The sequence below is a fragment of the Pyricularia grisea genome (assembly GCF_004355905.1).
Source record: "Pyricularia grisea strain NI907 chromosome Unknown Pyricularia_grisea_NI907_Scaffold_8, whole genome shotgun sequence".
Classification (NCBI taxonomy): domain Eukaryota; kingdom Fungi; phylum Ascomycota; class Sordariomycetes; order Magnaporthales; family Pyriculariaceae; genus Pyricularia; species Pyricularia grisea.
Genome location: NW_022156721.1, coordinates 782,728 through 802,758, shown reverse-complemented (window position 1 = coordinate 802,758; position 20,031 = coordinate 782,728). Strand labels below are relative to the sequence as shown.

Below are 20,031 nucleotides of genomic sequence, written 5' to 3'. Positions count from 1 at the left end.
ATCAGTGAGGAACCAAAGAAGGTTTCCAGAACGAGGCCAGCCACAATCTGAAAAACGCTCGCCGAATCTCCTCGGTACAGTAGAGGCAAGTTGGAGTAAAATTAAGGGAAAAAGAAAAAAAAATCCAAGGATCAGCCAGGAAACGTCCTGCAAGGTGGTGTTCTATGTGTGCTACAATGTCAGCAACAGACTAGTATCGCTTAAGATAGGAAAATATTGCCCACTTAAATGCCTCTCTAAGCTTATCTTGCAGTCGGAATGGTGTGTCGGTTGATATATTTAAATGATATCTGTAGTTACCCTTTTCGTGTGCTCTATGGACGGGAAATCGAATCTACCCGAGATTCCTATCTAGCCCCCAAGTGCATACACTCCAGGAACCTTGGTACACATCAAGACATCTACAACCCTTGTTTACACACTCCGTTGACGTTTGACAATCATGTCCTTTACTTGTTTCTCTCGGTCGGTGTCTTGGTTGCGAGGTTTGTAAGTAAGTTTGATCTCAATTCCAATTATGGCTTCGAATTAGTATTCGTTCAGTCTTAGGGTTTTTATCGTGGACTTTTGATCGAGGTTACACATGGACTGAGAAGATCAGTTTCGAAACGTGCCGCTGATCGACAAAATAAAGTCCTTAATGACAGAGAAGAGATGCCTACCTGTTCTTCTCGTTGCAGACATGCGTCCAATTGGATTGCCCAGGCATGGTGGTAGGTAGATAGCCCCCTTTTACGTTGTGGTGCTTAATAACTAACCCCTAGTGTTGAAAGCGTTCATATTTTAGTAAGGATACTAGCCAGTCGTGCGGCTTGTTGTTGACCGCATGATCAAGGCTAGTACTCCAAGCTCATGAGAATCGAAAGAAAGAGCAACAACTTTTGATCAATACTCTTTTGCTCTCCGATATGCTGAATGGTTGACCACAGGCCAGTCTACCTTTTGCCTAGCATTGGAGGTAAGGCCTGACTGAGCTTGGAGTAGATTTTTCTTCGATGTTTTGATAACTAAAACATCCAGGGAGTGAAATACAGTTTAACAACGTAATAAAATACGCAGGATCCCACATACAAGTGGTACAGTACATAGTAGCACATAAGGACGGGAGGTAAGTACCACGATCCCTTCCTGTACAGGTAGCTGCAGCGATGGCACTTGCCCTAGCCCGTAGGCTGCAAGTCCCCGCCCGGCCATCGAGGTGCCGGCGCGGAACGGCCCCACCATCAACGCTCGGACCCCTCTTTTCGAAGGAACCAACCAGTAAGCTTTTCTCCCGTCTTGGCATCCATCTCGTCCAAATCAGCCCATCATCTCCTTCCTTCTTCCATTGATTCTACAGTAACCTTTTCTGCTGAAAAACACTATACTTGGAACTTCTCTGGATATTTAATAATAGGTACCTAGGTAGTCATCAATCAGACCATCACAATGTCAGAAACCGAGAAAAAACCGACCGGCGCACCCGAAGTCGAGGCAGCACCTTTAGCTGCCCAGCTGCCTACAGACCCGACCCCCGTCGTCGCCGACGCTCCAACCATAGCCGTGTCGACCGAGACGGCCCAGGAGAAAGCCAGCAAGGACGAAACGCCTGGCCCGATTGCGGCTATTGCTGAGCCAGCTGCCACCGAAGCAGCCGCCGCTCCCAATGAATCTGCATCTACTACTGCAGCACCCGTGCCAAAGGAGCCCGCCGCGATCAGCGAAGAGACGAAAGCCCCGGCCGCCGAGGCAGCCACAACATCCACTCCCGCAGCCGCCACCTCTGCCGCGACCGAAACCACAAAGGAGAAAGACCTCGCCGACGCCCCGGCCGCTGGCGAGAAGACCGGGGTGGCTAAGCTCTGGGAGGTCTGCCAGTCGCACGAGCACAAGGAGATCTGGGGTGTGACCCTAAAAGACCCGAGCACCGACGTGCCGACGGAGATTGTCTTGACCAAGTACCTCAACGCCAACGATGGAGATGTCCCCAAGGCTGTGGATCAGCTCACAAAGACGCTCGACTGGCGCAAAAAGATGAAGCCGCTCGAGCTTCTCAAGAAGTCCTTCCCCAGAGCCAAGTTTGGCGGTCTGGGCTACGTCACGACCCACAGCGAGGCCGCAGACTCCAAGGACCCTGCGCTGAAGGAGGTGTTTACATGGAACATCTATGGCAACGTCAAGTCGATGGAGGAGACCTTTGGAGATCTTCAACAGTACGTGCAAGCAGTTCCACCTAGACTAGTGACTTTGTGGATAGTCGTGAGCGACATGAACCAGCAAACTGACAAGCGCATTTACCTCCCTTATGCAGATTCGTTGAGTGGCGAGTCGCCCTCATGGAGCTCGCCCTACAGGAGCTCAATATCGCCGGCGCGGCGGCCCCGTACACCATCACGGCCGACAGCGACCCGTACAAGATCTACCAGGTGCACGACTACAAGTCCATCAGCTTCCTGCGGCAGCCGCCGAGCGTCAAGGCGGCGTCCAAGGAGACCATCTCGGTCTTTTCGACCGTCTACCCGGAGCTGCTAAAGGAAAAGTTCTTTGTCAACGTGCCCGTCGTCATGGGCTTCATGTACGGCCTCATGAAGCTCTTTGTCGCGCCCAAGACGCTCAAGAAGTTCCACCCCATGAGCGACGGCGGGGCGCTGGCCCGCGAGTTTGGCGCTTCCAAAATCAAGTCCCTGGGCGACGCGCTGCCCAAGGAATATGGTGGCAAGGGCGAGGAGCTCAAGGCTGCTGGGAAGGAAACGATGCTCGAGTGAAAAGCCAGTTTCCGGGAAGACTGGTTCAGTCGGATGCTTGTCTGAAAAGGTGGTTGATGACCCAAGTGTTTACCAAGGTTCTCGGTGCCGATTTGAATCATGTTGTTGTTTTTCCTGTTCCATTCCAGAGATATCCCGATTTTTTTGTTTCGAATTCCAATACTAAAGGGCAGCCTACTGCTGCTCATATAATACCATTTTCATTCTGGTGTAAAGCTTCGCTGACTCTGTGATTTGAACAAGTTGTCCAGCCTGAATCACATACCTACATTAGCTTGGCATGTGTCCAGCCATTATCTCTGCGTTTCCTAGGATATGGGCCGGTTTTTAGCTTGATGATTACGCAAGACTGATGGCTAAAGGCTGAGTCATTTTTCCAATACCTTTGATCCTTTAACTAATTATCCCACCAACAGAGCCGATTTTCTACGGAGAGTTATCCCCGAAGATAAGATACCCCTGCCAAGAAATAATGATAGTGTGCTCCACCCATCTCTCTCGATTCAGGATATTTGCCAACTTACACGTGCAGGCAACGTGCAGGCGACGTGGATGTTTGTGGTCTACTTGGGCCATTCTCCTTCTCATCGTTCTTTCTTTTTCTACCCTCTTTGTTCTATTACCACTTTCAGGTCGAGTCTTTTGTATTCATTCCCTTTCGTCTTGCTGCTGGGCAGCCAACGGAGCTTTGAAAAGGCATCGGCTTCCCTGGTTGGAAACCACTGTTGAAGACGAGCTGTGTCCCGGTGACGCAGTTGAGGATTTCCCGAGTTTCTTTTTTTTTTTTTCCTTTCTTCTTCTTTATTCTCTGCGGCAGGGCCGTATCTTCGACTGCATAAACATTAAGCTTATTCCAATGCGGTAGGTGAAATCCAGCAAAACTCGCGTATATGCAGCCTTTAATCTAATATTTACGTTCAAATTATACGACAATATGACAGGGCTGCATCTATTGAGCGAGATAGACTCCCTTGGACAGAAGGAAGAAGTACAGGCTGGCTTGCACGTCGCGAGTACATGCTCAATCCATTCCGTGCGCCCGTCGGAGAGAGTTCGCTTAGGGATACAGGGTAGAGTTGCCGTCGGGTGACGATGGGCCCGTCCTTTAATCTCTCGAGGCAATAAGCTCCACAGCCAGAGACAGCTCATAATGAGCGCCATGCTCCGCCGCCTGGCCGTCCTGATATCACTCACGGTAAGCGCCATCGCACCGGTCGACGCGGCGAACAGGAACAGCGGCCGCTTCATCGTCGAGTACGCCAAGCACGTGCGGCGCAGTCAGGCCCAGGCGTTCGCCTCCAAAGTCCCGGTTGTCACGTCGTGGGAGAACGAGGTCTTCAGGGGCGCTGCCGTCAATTCCGAGAGTCACACCCTCGAGTCGCTCCTGGACATGCCCGAGGTTGCTCGCGTGTGGTACAACCGCGAGATCCCTCTCGACAATGCAGGCCTGACTAACACTTTTACCGATGATGCTGAGTACCTCAGATACTCTACCCACCGCGCCACGGGCGTCGATGCCTTGCACGAGGAGGGTATTACGGGGCAGGGCGTCAAGATCGGAATTGTCGACTCGGGCATCGATTATACACATGATGCAGTTCGTGCAATCTTCTCCCGCTCCTTGCAAACACGACATCGTTGTTTTCACTTGTACTAACCTAGAATTAGCTCGGCGGCGGAATTGGAACTGGGTTCAAGGTGGCCGGAGGTTACGACTTTGTGGGAACCGGCGACTGGCCAAACGGTCCCAAGCAGCCAAGCAACGACCCCCGGGATAAACTTGGTCATGGCACGCACGTCGCCGGCATCGTCGGCGGAAACTCGACCTTGTTTAGGGGCGTGGCTCCCGATGCAACCATCTATGCCTACAAGGTGCTTGCGAACCCGGGCACCACCGACGACGCCACCATCATCGACGCTTTTCTGCGGGCCTACGACGACGGCATGGACATCATCACCGCCAGCCTGGGCGGTACCGGCGGGTGGGCCGATAGCCCGTGGGCCATTGTCGCCTCTCGTCTTGTTGATCTCGACGTCGTAGTGACCATCGCTCAGGGCAACAAGGGCGCCGCCGGACCGTTTCATGGCGGCACCGGCTCCGAGGGTAAAAACGTTCTCGCCGTAGGCTCCGTGAAAGCCCAGTCGGGGGCCATGGCGCGCTTCAAAGCCACATTTTGGCAGCCCGATGGTTCTAAAAATACTGTGGGAATCGGCTACATGCCCGGCAACGGCTACTGGGGAGAGCCCAATGGCTGGCGCATCGTGCCCATGATGCTGGATATCAATGCCACCGATGATGCCTGCGCGCCCTACCCTTCGGGATACGCCAATCTTACCGGTCTCATCCCCTTGGTCCGCCGTGGCACCTGCTCGTCCGACATCAAGAAGAGCAACCTGCTCGCGCTTGGTGCCGAGTTCGTCCTGATGTATAACGACGGAAGGGAAATGACGCAACCCTACACCACCGACTTCAGCAACTACATTGCCATCATAGACAAGGATTCTGGCGAGGCTATCGTCCAAACCATAGCTGCAGGCGGAGAAGTCACGGCCGACTTCTCTGGCGGCTTTGTTCCTTACGTCAGCTCACCACTCACCGAGACCAATTACCCGAGCGATTTCACCTCGTGGGGCGGCAGCAACGACCTCGGCTTCAAGCCCGAGATCTCAGCGCCCGGCGGTGACATTTTCAGCACCTGGCCCGACAACCTCTACGGCACTTCGAGCGGCACCAGCATGGCAACGCCCTATATCGCCGGTGTCGCGGCGCTTTACATCGGCAAGCACGGTGGCAGGGATAAGCACGGGTCCGGGTTCGCCAGGATGCTCACGCGGCGCATCATCTCCAGCGGTGAAGGGGTCCCCTGGTACGACGGCAAGGCCGATGACATGTACGCGCCGACGGCGCAGGTCGGTGCCGGACTAATCAACGCAGTCAAGGTGGTGAGCTCGACGACGACGCTCGACTTTGACCCCATCGCGCTCAACGACACTGCCAACTTTGTCGCCACGCACCACATCAAAGTGCGCAACGACGCCGACAAGCCCGTCACCTACAACTTCTCCCTCGTCGCCCACGCCGGCGTCAACATATACCAGGAGCTCGACTCGACCGAATACTCTCCCCGGATCAAGGCCCTCGAGGAGCTGTCGCCCGTCAAGATGGCCGCCACGGCGTCCCTCCCGGACCCGCTGACCCTGCAGCCAGGCGAGTCCAGGGAGGTCAACGTCACGTTCGACAAGCCCTCGTTCGGCCACCCGCGCAACCTCCCCCTCTACGGCGGCAAGATCCTCATCAACCGCAACGACAGCGACGAGGTGCTCGGCGTGCCGTACATGGGGCTCGCGGCGGACCTCAAGGCCGAGATGGACGACATGTTCATGCAGAACACGGCCAAGGCGACGCACTACTGGTCGTTCCAGACGCTGGACCAGAAGCCCGGGGTCACCTTCAGCCTGTGGCATGACGTCGACTTTCTGCTGCTGGAGCCGCAGCTCAAGTGGGGCACGCGGGAGCTTCGCTTCGACATCTTCACCGCCGACTACAACGAGACCCGCTGGACGTGGCCGCCGGTCGAGGGCGTCAACGGGTACCTGGGCTCGGCGGCGTACTACCGCTTGTCAAGCAGCACCTGGAACCCCTACAGCAACGCGGATCCGAACGACGCGGTCGCGTTCCCGGCGCGCAACCTGTACCGCAACGCCGTCACTACCGACTACAAGTACAGCTACATGTGGCAGGGTCTGCTGGCCAATGGGTCGCAGATCGAGCTGGGCAGTTACAACCTGCGTTTTGCGGCGCTGCGGCCGTTTGGCGACCGGAACAAGTCAGACGACTGGTCCGGCTTTGCGAGCCCGTTTCGGGTGCTAGGCAAGTTTGAAACCAAGAACAACAAGTGAAGGTTATTTGTGACATGCTGTAGCCATATTTTTTTGTCTGTGTATATAGTATATAGAGGCTTCGGTCTGGGGGACTTAGAGTAATCCACATTAGATGAGCGACCAAACAGTGTTATGATAATGTATTATGTGACACTACTACTTTATCACCATGCGCCATCATATTTTATATGTCGACATATCCGTGTCTACAAATTCTGGTCATCATCCCAAAACCTAAGTAAACTGCTGAAAGAACTCCCAAGTCTCCGCAGGCGCAAACGTCGTACTGCCATTGTCCCCATCGGTTCCATCGGCAGGGGCCGCGACGTGACCCCCGTCGAACGCGATCCACATCACGGGGAACCCGTCACGGCAGCCGCTGTACACCGTCTTGACGTGACGGAGGCTGCCCTGGACCGACTCGGGAGGGTTCTGAGGCGTGCAGCCGTTATTGGCCACGAACCTGTCGCGCAGCTGCCGGCCCGTCGCGATGGGGAGCACGTTGTCCCTCAGGCCGTGGATGCCGAGGTAGGGGACTGGAGACGTCCCGGATTCGCAACCGCTGTTTCGGAACAAAACCATGTCAGTCTTTTTTTTTGGATAGCAACAAAACATACAGAGAGATAAGAGAAGCTCAAAACAGGAAACGAAAAAAAAAAGAACTCACGACATCGGCCCACCCGCAATGACAGAAACGGCGCGAAACACATTGCTCCGGCCGCAGGCGAGCGCGTAGCTCATCGCCCCGCCGAAACTGAACCCCGTGGCGAAGCGCAGGTTCGGATTCACGCAGAGGTCGTCCTCGATGCTGCGGACGAGGGCGTCGACAAAGGCGACGTCTTCGTCGCCGGTGTTGCCCCAGCCCGCGTTGAGGCCGTTGGGCGCTACAAAAATGGCGTTCTCGTCGGCGAGTCGCCGCAGGCCGTAGTATTCCCACGTCCCGGACTGCACGGTGCGGCCCGTGGCTACGTCGTCCATGCTGCCGCCTAGCCAGTGGAAGCCAAAGATTAGGCGGTACTGTAGGTTGGGGGATTTTGTATGTTGTGTTAGTTGGTGTGTCAAGGGGGGGGGGGATCGGAAAGGGGGCTAAGGGATGGGTTTGTGGTGGGTGTACTGACGGGCTTGTCGCTGTTATAGTTGTTCGGCACGCGCAGGATGTACTGGCGATTCTTGCCATTCACGTTGATGGTCTTGGAACCCGATGTTATGGGAGCTTTGCCGCAGCCGGCAGATCGGTCGCCGGTGCTAGGTGGGTTGGTCGGGGGGTTTGTTGGCGGGTTCGTCGGTGGGTTGGGAGGAGGGTTCGTGTCGCCGCCACCACAGTTACCACCGGGAATACATTGAGAGTACCACTGGTTAGAAGCGACGCAGCATGATCCAGACGCGCAGGTTGTCGGCCCAGACCAACCCTGGCCACCACCTGAAGGGGAAAAAGAGTAAGTGTTCAGCGTGGCTCAGTCGTAATGTTGACCACAGTGGAGAAACTTACATTGACCCCAGTGGGCAACCTGTCCCAGAGCAGCTGGAAGAAAGGCCAATAGGCTGGCATTCACTAAAGTCAAAGTCTTCATAATGCTCTTTGTCAACTTCTCGCAATTTAGTTATGAAAAGGATACCTAGTTTGGGCGTGCCTCGGAGGAGACCAAATGAGTCGGCAGGATGTCTTTCATTGTCTTATGTACACTGAGCATACTTGGCATTGATTCCTTTCCTTTACCCTGTACCACAACAACTCACTCTCTGACCTTGCAAGTCTAGAAACCCAAGGCATCACGGCCATGCCATCACAGCTACAGCAAACAAACTACCAAAGGTTTCCATTCGCCGAGGCAAGACAGGCCCAGAAAAAAACAAGAGCAACTGAGGAAGATTCTGGTTGTGCGCGGGTGCGGTCGCCTAAAATGGTATTTATGGCCACAAAGCCGTGGTTCAAGGTCTTGGTCACAAGGAGGCTTCCTCTCCGATGTTGTCTTATTTGTGGAATGAACCTGGAGGCGGCAGGGGTAACTATTGGTCCATTTAAAACAGGGCAAGGGAAGCTAACCACTTTGAAGACCACCTTCTACTCCGCATCGTTTATCTTGCGAAATAAAGGCAGCTAGGCTAATATAAGCAGTTCAGATCAATGGTGCATATGATCGACTCCGCATATTTTGGAGGGGGAGCCTGAAAACCTTGGGTAACATCAGAGCGCGGCCGAGCTTGCTCATATATGGGAAGTGTGCCACTATATTTGGGACTTTGGTTCACCTCATGACGACAATATGACTACTATTTCGATGATCGGCTGACCTTGGTGCCAGCCAAGGACTGTTATGGAACCATACAATTTCCTCCACAGAACAACTCCATTATTTTGAATTGGCAGGGCAAACGATAGAGTATCAGCTTGCGCATTTTCGTTATCGAAGTTACAGAACCACCAAAGCCAGCTGCAACATTGTTTCCTGCATGCCACAACTCTCCAGTTACGCTGCAGATCTCCGACCTGCAATACCGTTGGTGCAGACTCACGCATATCGGGACGACCACAGGGCACCGTTAGCCTGGTTGACCATCCTTCCGGTCTGAGGCTCCGTCACCTTGATGACAGCCATATCGTACCTCTCCAGGTCAAAGCTCACACCCGTACCCGTTCCCGTCTTGCCGCTGTACACCTCGGTCCACGACCACGTGCCAGCGCCGAGGCCTGGGACGTCCTCAAAGTCGACGGCGAGCGTCTGAGGGCCCGTGCCCATGGCGTTGGTGAGACCTATGACCACGCCGTCGCTGAGCTGTCCGGCCCAGTAAGGATACAGCTCACCGTCGACGGGGGCGGGCTCTCCAGGCGGCTGGAAGTAGGTCGCAGCTTTACCGAGCTTGTCCTGGTTGATGGCGATGAGGTCCTTGTTCTTGATGATGGCCAGCGACGAGTCAGAGATCTTGGACAGGTCTGTGCCCAGGATGATGGGGGACTTGACGATGGCCCAGATGCCCATGTGGGTGCGCTCCTGGGCCGGATTGAGGGCGCCGTTGCTGATTTGCTGTTTTTGAACCGAGGTCAGTCATGTGAGCAGATGGATGCAATGCAAGCGCCATCAGAGATACAAAGCCTAAAAAAAGACTAAACAAACTTACCATCATGTCCAAATCATTAAAACCCCCCGGCGCAGCGTACTGCGCTAGTCCGGCCGCAGCCGATCCGATCCTGATGACGGAGGCCCAGTCGTTCCAGATGTCGATGCTCATCCTCCACGAGTTGCCATAATCCTTACCCCACTCCCAGACCCGATCGCGACCCCAGTTGCACAAGCTGAAGAAGATGGGCTTTTCGGTGGCCAGGATGGCGTCGCGCATGGTGCCGTACCAAGTCCTCGTGTTTCCAATCACCTGGTCCTCGGGGCAGGTCATGGGCAGACCCTGGCGGCAAGGGGTGTAGCAGTTGTCGTGCTTCCAGTAGTCGACCCCCCACTCCGCCAACAGCTCGGCGTCCTTGCGCTGGTAGCCCTGCGACGCGGGATAGCCGGCGCACGTCTTGGTGCCGGCGGACCCGTAAAGGCCGAACTTGAGCCCCTTGGCGTGGATCTCGTCGACGACGGGCTTGATGCCGCGCGGCCACTTTTTCGGATCCGCGACGAGGTAACCGGACGAGTTGCGCTCCATGGTGCTCCAGCAGTCGTCGATGTTGACGTACGTGTAGCCCAGGTCCTTGAGGCCCATGCTGATGAAGCGGTTGGCCGTGTCCAGGGCGAAGGCCTCGGTCGCTGCGTCGCATTGCGCAACGTTCTGGGTTTGTTTGTATGGGTTAGCGGTTGGGGTTAATCAACGGAAGGAAAGAAGAACAGTGGATTGCGAGTTGTTGGAAAGGGAGGTCGTGAGAACGGAACCTGTAGATGAATGGAAGGGAAAAAAGACGTTGGCCAGCATACCCAGCTGTTCCAGCCCAGAGCTGGTGTGCGACCCAAACCATTCTCCAGACGCTTCTCCACGGGCGAAGCGCTGACCAGAGCAAATATCGCCGTGCTAGCGATGGCAACCGTCTTAGCGACCATGGCTGAGATGAAAAAAAAAGCACGAAATCGGGATGTTTTGGTTCTAGACGAGGATGCTTTCTCTCCTGCTCAAACAGAAGGTTGCGGGCAATCTGCTGTCTATCGGTCTACTCCTTGAACTTTCAATGCGATCAATTTCAAGTCATTATATACTCAGAGCCTGAGGGGGGAGGAAGATTGAATATCGCAATCCAGGACAATGAGCAAGTGTCTCAACACAAAGTCGCGTGGTCTACGAAGATCTCATTGTCGCGTGAGGGGAAGGAAGAAAACAGGCGCACGCGTCTCCACACTTGATGCGGCTGGTTGGACGCATGCGGTAATCTGATATTTCGCATGTCTGTCTACCTTACAGTAGGTGCCCAAGGTAGGTAAGCAACCGCCGAGGGGAAGCTAATTCCTTTGATGGCTTAGTCTGTGAATCTGGGTGGTGGATCTTGGCTTTTACTTTTTTCCTAGCCGGTCGAAGTATTCACCGCCGCATTGAGCCGACGTTAATACAGAAAAAACTCTACCATGGTTACTCTTTGTCATATTCATGATGCTTTTGAAATGTGGTGAGAAGGGATTTACAATTATGATGAGATGATCAAATGTTTTGATGGTTGTCCATTGCGACACGTTCAATTGGCAAGGAATGTGCAGCCCTTGAACCCACCTTTTGGAAGCTCAGCTGGCCCCCCTGAGCAGCTGCACCTGCCATGTTGGTGGATCCCAGCAGCTCCCCCGCACCCGGGAATCTAACCTCCAAAACCCTGAATTGGTGGGGAGCGGGGACAGAACTCCAGCAGTAAACGCGGGGAAAGCTTACCATCGCGGCGAATGTCGCTGCCGGCATTCTCCCAAAACTGATAGCGGCGGCAAGAGATTTCACTGGATCAAAGGCAGTTCAATGATAGCATGGATGGCTGTTGGTATTTCAATGGCCGAAAATGGTTTTGCAGTAATGTACCTATGTATTAAGAATCAAAGGGGAATGGTCAATGATGTCAACATGAAGGATCGTGTTTTGGCCTGTAGAACCCGGGGATCTTACCCGAGAAAATCCCTTATAATGCCAAAAGCTACCCCGTCCGTAGACGTATTTATTACAAGGTTTACATTACTCGGTGGATTGCACAACACGACACTGGAGAAGAAAGCGTCATTGCCCTGTAGCTACTTGATCCAAAACATGGAATTAGACAGACAGTCGAAAGATAAAATAAAACTGAAGAAACAAAGACAAACCCCGCCTTTTTGTCATTTATACGGAATTTCTCAATGCCTTTCAACTCTGCAATAGCCAGGCGGAGAAATATATTCATGTTACATCGGCGCGTCTGTTTCCGCTTGGCTCAAGACATCTGGGGAATTTGCCATGGTTTCCTTAGGCGCTCGAATCAGAATCTCCAAAATCGTGCCATATGGGGGGTTTATCCATGACGGTTCCGGAAGAACTCCCATCGCCAGTCCGAATCATGACATAATTCTATCATTTTATCGCCCTCTGAGTCGCGACGCTAACAGGTAGACGTAGCATAGACAGGTGTTACCGTCGTTGCACCAAACAACGGACGGACATACACATCCAAGGCAAGTAAAAATGTCTGCATAAAAAGTCCCTTGGTCTGGAGTGGGCCATTTCCCATTCATACCAGGTTTGCTTATTCCTCTTTTCTCTTTTGCCGTCCTTCAGCCGAAATCGAGACAAACTTCCAGTAAACAATGGTTCTGACACGCTTCCCAGCGGCGGTTCTTGCCGGCGCCCTGCTCACAGCCACGGGCATGGCGCTGCCCGCCCGCACCTCTCCGTCCTCGCCTCTACTGGAGCCACGGCAGTCGGCGACGTTCACGAACCCGATCCTGTGGGAGGACCTTCCGGACATTGATGTGTTCCGCGTTGGTGACGTCTTCTACAAGACGACGTCGACGTTTGCTTTTAGCCCCGGCGCGCCCGTACACAAGTCTTATGACCTGGCCAACTGGACGCCCGTGTCGCACTCGGTCCCACGCCTCGACTTTGGCAACGAGTACAATCTCAACGGGGCCGACTCTCGCGCCTACGTCAAGGGCATATGGGCCAGCTCCATGAGGTACCGCGCAAGTAACGACATGTTCTACTGGATGGGCTGCATACAGAGCACAGGCAAGACTTACGTCTACACCAGCGCCGGCAGCCGCGCCAAGGACAACAGCGGAGAGGCCCAGAGCTGGAATTGGAAGCAGAGCTCAGTCATCAACAAGTGCTACTATGACAATGGAATCTTGATCGACGACAACGACACCATGTATGTTGTGTATGGCAACAGGAAACTCACCGTGGCCCAGCTGTCGGCCGATGGCTTGAGTGAGGTCCGCTCCCAACAGGTCTACGACAGTGGTGACATTTACCTTGAGGGTGCGCATATGTACAAGATCAAGGTATGACTTCCACGACTAGCTCAACCACCGCACGATAGAAACCATCCAAACAAACAAACGAGCACGCACTTACAAAAACCCAAAAACAGGGCTTCTACTGGATCGTCCCGACCAAGGTCGCCTCGGGCGAGTACGTGCTCCGGTCCAGCTCCCCCTTTGGGCCCTACGAGGCGCGGGTTCTCTTCGACAACGTGCCAGGCCCGCTCAGCAACGCCGGCTGGGCGCACCAGGGCGGCATGGTCGACACCAAGGACGGCAACTGGCACTACATCGCGTTCCTGGACGCGTACCCGGGCGGCCGCATCCCCGTCATGGCGCCCCTGACCTGGACCAGCGACAATTGGCCGCAGCTGGTCAAGGACAGCCAGGGACGCTGGGGCACGTCCTACCCGATGCCCGTGCGCACTTCCAAGACCGTCCCCGGCCCCAGGGGCGTCGACCTCTTCACAGGATCCGCCCTCGGCCCCAAGTGGGAGTGGAACCACAACCCGGACACGAGCAAGTTCCGCCTGGCCGGCGGCAGCGGCGGGCTGGTGCTGCAGACGGCAACCGTCACGGACGACCTGTTCAACGCGCGCAACACGCTCACGCACCGCATCACGGGCCCGCAGACCACGGCGACGTTCCAGCTCGATGTCAGCCAGATGCGCGACGGCGACCGTGCCGGCGTGGCCATGTTCCGCGACAAGGCGGGCTACATCGGCGTGCACAAGACCAACGGCAACGCGCAGCTGGTGCGACTCAACAGCGTCAACCTGGGTTCCGGCTGGGTCACCGAGAGCAAAGGGACGGTGGTGGCGACTGGGCCCAACGTCGGCGGTGCGAAGCTGTGGCTGCGCGTCGAGGCGGACATCACGCCGGCGTTTGGCTTGCAGCCGGTGCGCCAGGCGAATTTCAGCTACAGCACCGACGGCAATACGTTCACGAACCTCGGCCCGTCGTTTACCATGATCAACGAGTGGAACTTTTTCACGGGGTATCGGTTCGGCGTGTTTAGCTTTGCCACGCAGGCTCTCGGTGGTCAGGTCACGGTCAAGGGGTTTGCGAACGATGGGAGCACACCAAGGAATGGTTGATTCGGTTCAAGGCGTTTTGTTTCTGTCATTTCTGATTCTATCATAACTAAATGACATCCCCGAGCCGACACGGCTCTTAAGATTAAAGCCTGATTAGGTGACTGTCTTGTACATTAGAGGCTATACAACGGATGCCTTGTCAACGTGGAACTCCGATTAAACCCTTCATAACAAACATGTGACAAAATGCCCAGAGTAAAAGCAAACTAGGCAAATCTTGATTTCCCAAAACACCTTCAAAATGACATTTTACTCAGAACGCCATGTTCAAGTTCCTAATGCGATTCCTCAAAGCGTGTTCGTGAGTTCAGTTTGGATTATCTTTGCCCAGAAATGTCCAATTCAAAGCAATCATCCTCGTCCACACTTTCCACAGGCGTCACTGCTGGTGTCTCAATTTCTCCACTTAATTTCGATCCATCGTTAAGAACTACAGGAAATGGCTGGCAGTTACCATAAACCCAGACAGCCTGTTTGGAAATGGTCGTGCTTTGAGCTGGTTGAGCTGGAATCTTCACTGAAGAACCGTCGCTGAAGACACGTTTGATAACACATTTATGTGCTTCTGCCGTAGGAATATAAGCGGCTAAGGCAACTAAGATATTAAAGATAGTGTTGACCTTCATAATTGTAGAGAAAAGCAGTACGGATTAAGGGTATCAAAAGAAAGATTTCTTAGGTAAAGAAAAAGAAAGGTTCTAAAGATCCTAAGAGAAAAGTTGAAAAAAAAATAGTTGAAGGAAAAGAAATAAGAAATACATACCGTACAAAGTTTTTTCTCGAGGAAAGGGTAAGCGGTTCCTTCAAGTTATAAATGGTCAAAATCCATCCCAATAACGCTGATCAATTTGAAATGTAATCAGAACTGTATGTATGCAAAAGCTAATCTATTTTGCCTTGATACAAAAATAGGTTATATAGCCACGTAGTACGTTTCATCATCGCCGAAAATAGTAACATTATTCGTAATCATAACATAAGCTTTCCGCAGGGATTTCTTTGGGTGTTCTTTTCTTTTTTCTTTTTTTAAAAAAAAGAATACCCTGGGAAATAAGACATGGCTACAATTCTCCGACTTTGTTTTCAATTTCCAGGTAGCACCGTGAACAGCCTTGGCGAGCAAACTTTCCATCGTATCCCGGGATAGCATCAATGTGTCCAGAAGTAGACCAGGATACGTTATTCGGCAGGAATGGAAGAAAATTTATTTCCTGCAATGCATGTCTCGGCGTTTCAATAGACCGGGGCTCCTTGTAAAGAATGCTATTGTTTGCCCAACTTTAATCTGTATTTTTTTCGGGGTGCTTGCAATAGAGGGAGAAATATACTGGTGAAAAAAAGCATTAAGACTGGAAATAAGTTAAAGAACATCATTCCAAAAAAATAACACAAACAATGTGGTGCTTGATCTTCATGAATTTTCAAGAGAGCTGTCAAGAAAAAGATTGCTAGTTCATAATCCTTAGGCGAGAAAGTATATAATGCATTATCCGTCATTTTTGGAAGCTGTATTAAGCTTCTGCTAGATTCTTTTGATTGAACATCTTTTCCTAAACAAGCTCCATTTTCATTTGTGGCCAAGGCAGTAGGTTTGTTCAAACTGAGGTACCTTTCCCCTGGGCTTTCCATCTTTGATCTTGTGCCACCGTCTATTTCTCCCTTTGAAATGACTCGGCATGGTCACCCGACACTCACAGCGTGCTTGGTCTTCGTTGGATGCGATCCAAGAAGGTGTCTTTCCAGTCCCAAAACACCAGTCATCTCCCTCCTGTCTAAGGCCTGCCAAAGCCCGAAAAGCTTGGGGGCCCGGCCCGGCCCATTAACCCATAAAACTGGAATGGGGGCCCGTAAAAGCCCATGGGTTTTCTTGGCGGGTTAATAAGGGCCCGCGGGTTCGCGGGTTTGGCCCGAATTAGGTAACCCGCGGGCTTTATACAAGTTTAAGGTTTACGAAAAAATTATTGGAAAAAATAAAATATTTATATATTTAATTAAATAAAATAACGTAAATTTTAAAAGGTTATAATTATTTTTTATAATTATTTTATATTATATTAAATTATTAAATTAAAATAAAACGTATTATTATTTTTTTTAAATATAATAATAAATTAATTTTTTTTTTATTTTAGTCGGATTCGGCGTTATCGTTAAAAAACTTTTCGTTATTGTTAAAAATTTTTTTAACGATATAAAGGGTAAAATTAAATAATTTAAACGGCGAAATGTTTAATTCGTTTTTTTTTTGGACCGGAGGTAGGTTTTTAACCGAAAATTTAAAATTAAATTTAAAATTTTTTCCGGAATAATACGTTATCCAATAATAAAAATTTTACTATTTATTTTTTCGCCTATTCGCGGGCGTCGCGTAATAAAAAATTATAATAATTTTTAACCAAAAGGTTTATTTATATTAAAACGGGCGGTTCGTTTATTTTTTTTTTGGGTTTGGGGCTATTTATAACGGATATAACGTTATAAAATATAAATTTAAATTATATATTAACGTACGGATACGTTTAATTATTTATAATATTAAAAATAAATTTAACGAAATTTATATTTTTAATTTAAATAATAATACGGCGAACGTATATAACGTAAAAATTGGAAATTATTTTATATTAAAATAATTATAATAGATGGTTATAACGTAAAAAAATAAAAAAATTTACCAATAAAAAAATTGTTAAAAAACGTTTTAATGGTTTTTTGCAAAACCGCGATAATAAACGTAAAAAACTTGCAATTAAATAAATATTCGTGGGCAATTTTTCGGACTAAACGTTAAAAAGGTATTTTGGGGATAATTAAATCGAAAATTCGCTATATTTTTCGAATTTTCCGCAAAATAATAGTTAAAATAAAATTAAATAAATAAATTAAATATATAATAGGAAAATAAAAATATATTACCGAATTTAAAACGTATGTTTTTGCGTTTTTTGGCGATATTTTTTTTATCCGCGGTTTTATAAGGTATTTTGGACGTTTTACCCGTATAAAATTTGCGTATTATTTTTATTTTAAAAATTTTACGAAACGTTTTGGCGGAAATAAAATATAAAAAGGAAAATATTATAATTAATTAAAATTAAATAATAAAATGGTTATAAAAAATAATTATTAAATAAACGATTTAAATTGGTAATAATTAAAGTTGGATAAATAATCGGGTAAAAAACCGAAAATTATTACGCGATTGCCAAAAAAAAAAATAAAAATTATAAAGGAACGAGGTTAAACCCGATTAAAATTAACGTAAAAATTTTTTTAAACAATAACGTTTTCCTAATTAAATAAAATACGGGGTAAATATAAAGTTAACCCAATTAAAAAAATACCGCTTGTAAAAAAATTTCCGAATTTTGGAATTTAATTGCAATAATAAAAATTTTAAATTTTTACAAATTTTACAATTTTATAATTCGATCGCGGTTTTATTTTATATGTTACGACCAGACAGTTGGGCCGGTACCAGAGAGGCCAGGCGGGGACACACCCCTCCTGACGAACGCTTGGTCAGAGACACACCGACCGGCAGAAAACAGGATTACGTAAGGGGCCAATCACGTGACACCACGTGACCGCCAAGGGAGTGATTTCGAGTAATTTGTAAGACCTCGATTGGGAATTACAGATCAAACAGATCAAGAGAGATTACATTAGGAATATAGTCTATATAAGACACGCTCATTACCATGTAAATAGATTCGATTTTAGGATTGCTTAGCAGCAATTAAACTTTAGTTAACTTCAATATTTACTTGAAAACGATTATAATTTCACCCCCAATTATTAAGAACCCCAGTTACCCAATTAAACGTTTAATTGCTTTAATCCACTGTATTTTACTATAAAAACAGGTTACCCCGATACCTTGATCGTAATATTTTAATTGCTCCTGTTCAGTATTTTGCTTTGAAATATACCGAATAGTACCGCCGATACAATGTCTTCTAACAGGATTACCCCTTAGACCCCTTTTATTACCAACGTTCCGGCCAGCGTTAACGTTTTGCGTTAGATGGTCGCGACGCTCCAAGCCGAAAATCGACAATTTCAGGAACGAGTGACCGAATAAATTAACCGAGCTAATAAAAATAGCATTAAATATCCTTTACCTACGCCTTTCGACGGTACCACAGGTACCTTGCAGGGATTTCTTACGGGAACCCGGGCATACCTTCACTTCAACGAGGACAATTTCGATAGCGATGCAGATAAGGTTACCTACGCAGCCTCGCTTTTGAAAGGCGACGCGTTCGTTTGGTTCGAGCTAACTTTGCGAGATTATTTGGACCATAATGAGGAAAAGAACCGTAAGGCTGAGATTAACCGCATTTTCGACGATTACGACAATTTCGAAAAATGCCTTAGGGGAGTATTCGGCAATCCAGACGAGGAACGTACGGCTAAACGTAAGCTGGTACGTTTTACCCAAACCAAATCGGCATCCAAATATGCCAGTTAATTTCGATAAATTACCGCTAAACTATTATGGGGCAAAGAGGCCCTAATGGTACGCTTTTATACGGGATTCAAAAAAAAGGTTAAAAACGAGCTGGTCAAAAAAAAGCGACCCGATATACTAGTAGAGTATGTGGAGCTAGCAGTTAAGATCGATAACCGATTGTACGAACGGAAATTGGAGCGACGCGAAGGACGTAGCGCATGGGGCCCGGCCTTGCGATAACGTTGCGTACCCCCTGTTCGGCACCCCCCCTGTTCGGCACCCAAAAATAACAACACTTTTATTTTTATCCTCCAACTTCTATTATAAATATCTCGATGAATCTTTCACTTTTGGATTTACTTTTTTCTAATCTTGATTCTCCATTTTCCAATGAAGCAATATACTGAAAAACAGCTTATATCTGCAATTAACGACGTCAATAATGGCAATCCAATTGCAAAAACCTCCCGAAAATGGGGAATACCTAGGTCTACACTTCAAAGTCGACTTAAAGGTTCTCAAGCTTATAAAAAAGCACAAAGCCCTTTTCAAAGGCTTTCTACGGAACAGGAAAAGCATTTGGCTGATTGGGTACTTACCCAAACAGCTTTAGGGCTTCCGCCAACGCATCAAGAATTACGCTTTTTTGCCGAACGAATTCTTCAAGCCGCCGGAGAGACAAAAGGCCTTGGAAAACGTTGGATAACTCGTTTTTTGGCTCGTTATCCAATCCTTAAGACCCAAAGGCCCCGTCGAATAGATAATGCCCGGGTTAATGGCGCTACTACGGAGGTAATTAAATCTTGGTGGCTTTATATTACGAACCCGGTTATTAACGCTATTAAACCGGAAAACCGTTGGAATATGGACGAAACCGGTATAATGGAAGGTAAAGGATCTAACGGCCTGGTATTAGGGCTTAACGGGATCCGGCCGTTGCAACGGAAAGAGCCCGGAACGCGGGGTTGGACGACTATAATCGAATGTATATCGGCTACGGGCGTTGCCCTCCCTCCCCTTGTTATATTTAAGGGAAAAAACGTACAACAACAATGGTTTCCGACGGATTTAAGCCTTTTCGATAATTGGAAATTTTACGCAACCGAAAACGGGTGGACAAATAACGAAACGGCTATCGAATGGTTAAAAAAAGTGTTTATTCCGTATACCCAACCTTTAACCCCTGAAAAGCGGTTATTACTTTTGGATGGCCATGGATCACATATAACGGACGAATTTATGCTTCTTTGCTTGCAAAACAATATTTAACTCCTATATTTACCCCCTTATTCGTCACACGTTCTCCAACCATTGGATCTATCGGTTTTTGGGCCGTTAAAAGAAGCTTATCGACGTCAACTTGGATTTGTTAGCCAATTTTGCTGTTTAACAATTATTGGAAAACGAAATTTCCTACTTTGTTATCGAAAAGCCAGATT

The 20,031-nt window shown here is 49.3% G+C and overlaps 7 protein-coding genes across 7 annotated transcripts; 3 read left to right on the top strand and 4 right to left on the bottom strand.

Moving 5' to 3' along the window:
- Positions 1–1,321: 1,321 nt before the first annotated feature.
- Positions 1,322–2,955, top strand: PgNI_12042 (uncharacterized protein). Its single transcript, XM_031131999.1, has 2 exons — positions 1,322–2,192; positions 2,291–2,955. Exons 1-2 carry the CDS (start codon positions 1,429–1,431, stop codon positions 2,742–2,744), a joined length of 1,218 nt encoding a protein of 405 aa, XP_030977264.1. The 5' UTR covers positions 1,322–1,428; the 3' UTR covers positions 2,745–2,955.
- Positions 2,956–3,894: 939 nt separating this feature from the next.
- On the top strand, positions 3,895–6,644 carry PgNI_12041 (uncharacterized protein; the record flags this gene model as incomplete). The annotated part of the gene is made up of 2 exons (XM_031131998.1): positions 3,895–4,341; positions 4,413–6,644. 2 exons carry the CDS (start codon positions 3,895–3,897, stop codon positions 6,642–6,644), a joined length of 2,679 nt encoding a protein of 892 aa, XP_030977230.1.
- Positions 6,645–6,860: 216 nt separating this feature from the next.
- Positions 6,861–8,197, bottom strand: PgNI_12040 (uncharacterized protein; the record flags this gene model as incomplete). Its single annotated transcript, XM_031131997.1, has 4 exons — positions 6,861–7,188; positions 7,294–7,643; positions 7,745–8,046; positions 8,116–8,197. 4 exons carry the CDS (start codon positions 8,195–8,197, stop codon positions 6,861–6,863), a joined length of 1,062 nt encoding a protein of 353 aa, XP_030977332.1.
- Positions 8,198–8,430: 233 nt separating this feature from the next.
- On the bottom strand, positions 8,431–8,699 carry PgNI_12039 (uncharacterized protein; the record flags this gene model as incomplete). Its single annotated transcript, XM_031131996.1, has 2 exons — positions 8,431–8,614; positions 8,671–8,699. The coding sequence occupies 2 exons, from the start codon at positions 8,697–8,699 to the stop codon at positions 8,431–8,433; spliced, it is 213 nt and encodes a 70-aa protein (XP_030977165.1).
- A 162-nt stretch (positions 8,700–8,861) lies between these two features.
- Positions 8,862–10,968, bottom strand: PgNI_12038 (uncharacterized protein). The gene is made up of 3 exons (XM_031131995.1): positions 10,535–10,968; positions 9,744–10,391; positions 8,862–9,649 (listed from the first exon to the last, which is right to left on the bottom strand). Exons 1-3 carry the CDS (start codon positions 10,655–10,657, stop codon positions 9,137–9,139), a joined length of 1,284 nt encoding a protein of 427 aa, XP_030977166.1. The 5' UTR covers positions 10,658–10,968; the 3' UTR covers positions 8,862–9,136.
- A 1,377-nt stretch (positions 10,969–12,345) lies between these two features.
- Positions 12,346–14,136, top strand: PgNI_12037 (uncharacterized protein; the record flags this gene model as incomplete). The annotated part of the gene is made up of 2 exons (XM_031131994.1): positions 12,346–13,060; positions 13,150–14,136. The coding sequence occupies exons 1-2, from the start codon at positions 12,365–12,367 to the stop codon at positions 14,134–14,136; spliced, it is 1,683 nt and encodes a 560-aa protein (XP_030977169.1). The 5' UTR covers positions 12,346–12,364.
- A 317-nt stretch (positions 14,137–14,453) lies between these two features.
- On the bottom strand, positions 14,454–14,762 carry PgNI_12036 (uncharacterized protein; the record flags this gene model as incomplete). Its single annotated transcript, XM_031131993.1, has 1 exon — positions 14,454–14,762. The coding sequence occupies one exon, from the start codon at positions 14,760–14,762 to the stop codon at positions 14,454–14,456; it is 309 nt and encodes a 102-aa protein (XP_030977170.1).
- Positions 14,763–20,031: the final 5,269 nt, after the last annotated feature.

What these genes read in the sequence shown, in the direction of transcription:
- PgNI_12042 (XM_031131999.1), top strand. Translation starts at nt 1,429, where the DNA reads ATGTCAGAAACCGAGAAAAAACCGACCGGCGCACCCGAAGTCGAGGCA. An exon ending in ACCTTTGGAGATCTTCAACA is followed by an intron (nt 2,193 to 2,290) that starts GTACGTGCAAGC and finishes TCCCTTATGCAG; the next exon opens with ATTCGTTGAGTGGCGAGTCG.
- PgNI_12038 (XM_031131995.1), bottom strand. Translation starts at nt 10,657, where the DNA reads ATGGTCGCTAAGACGGTTGCCATCGCTAGCACGGCGATATTTGCTCTG. An exon ending in CTCTGGGCTGGAACAGCTGG is followed by an intron (nt 10,392 to 10,534) that starts GTATGCTGGCCA and finishes AAACAAACCCAG; the next exon opens with AACGTTGCGCAATGCGACGC. An exon ending in TTAATGATTTGGACATGATG is followed by an intron (nt 9,650 to 9,743) that starts GTAAGTTTGTTT and finishes GTTCAAAAACAG; the next exon opens with CAAATCAGCAACGGCGCCCT.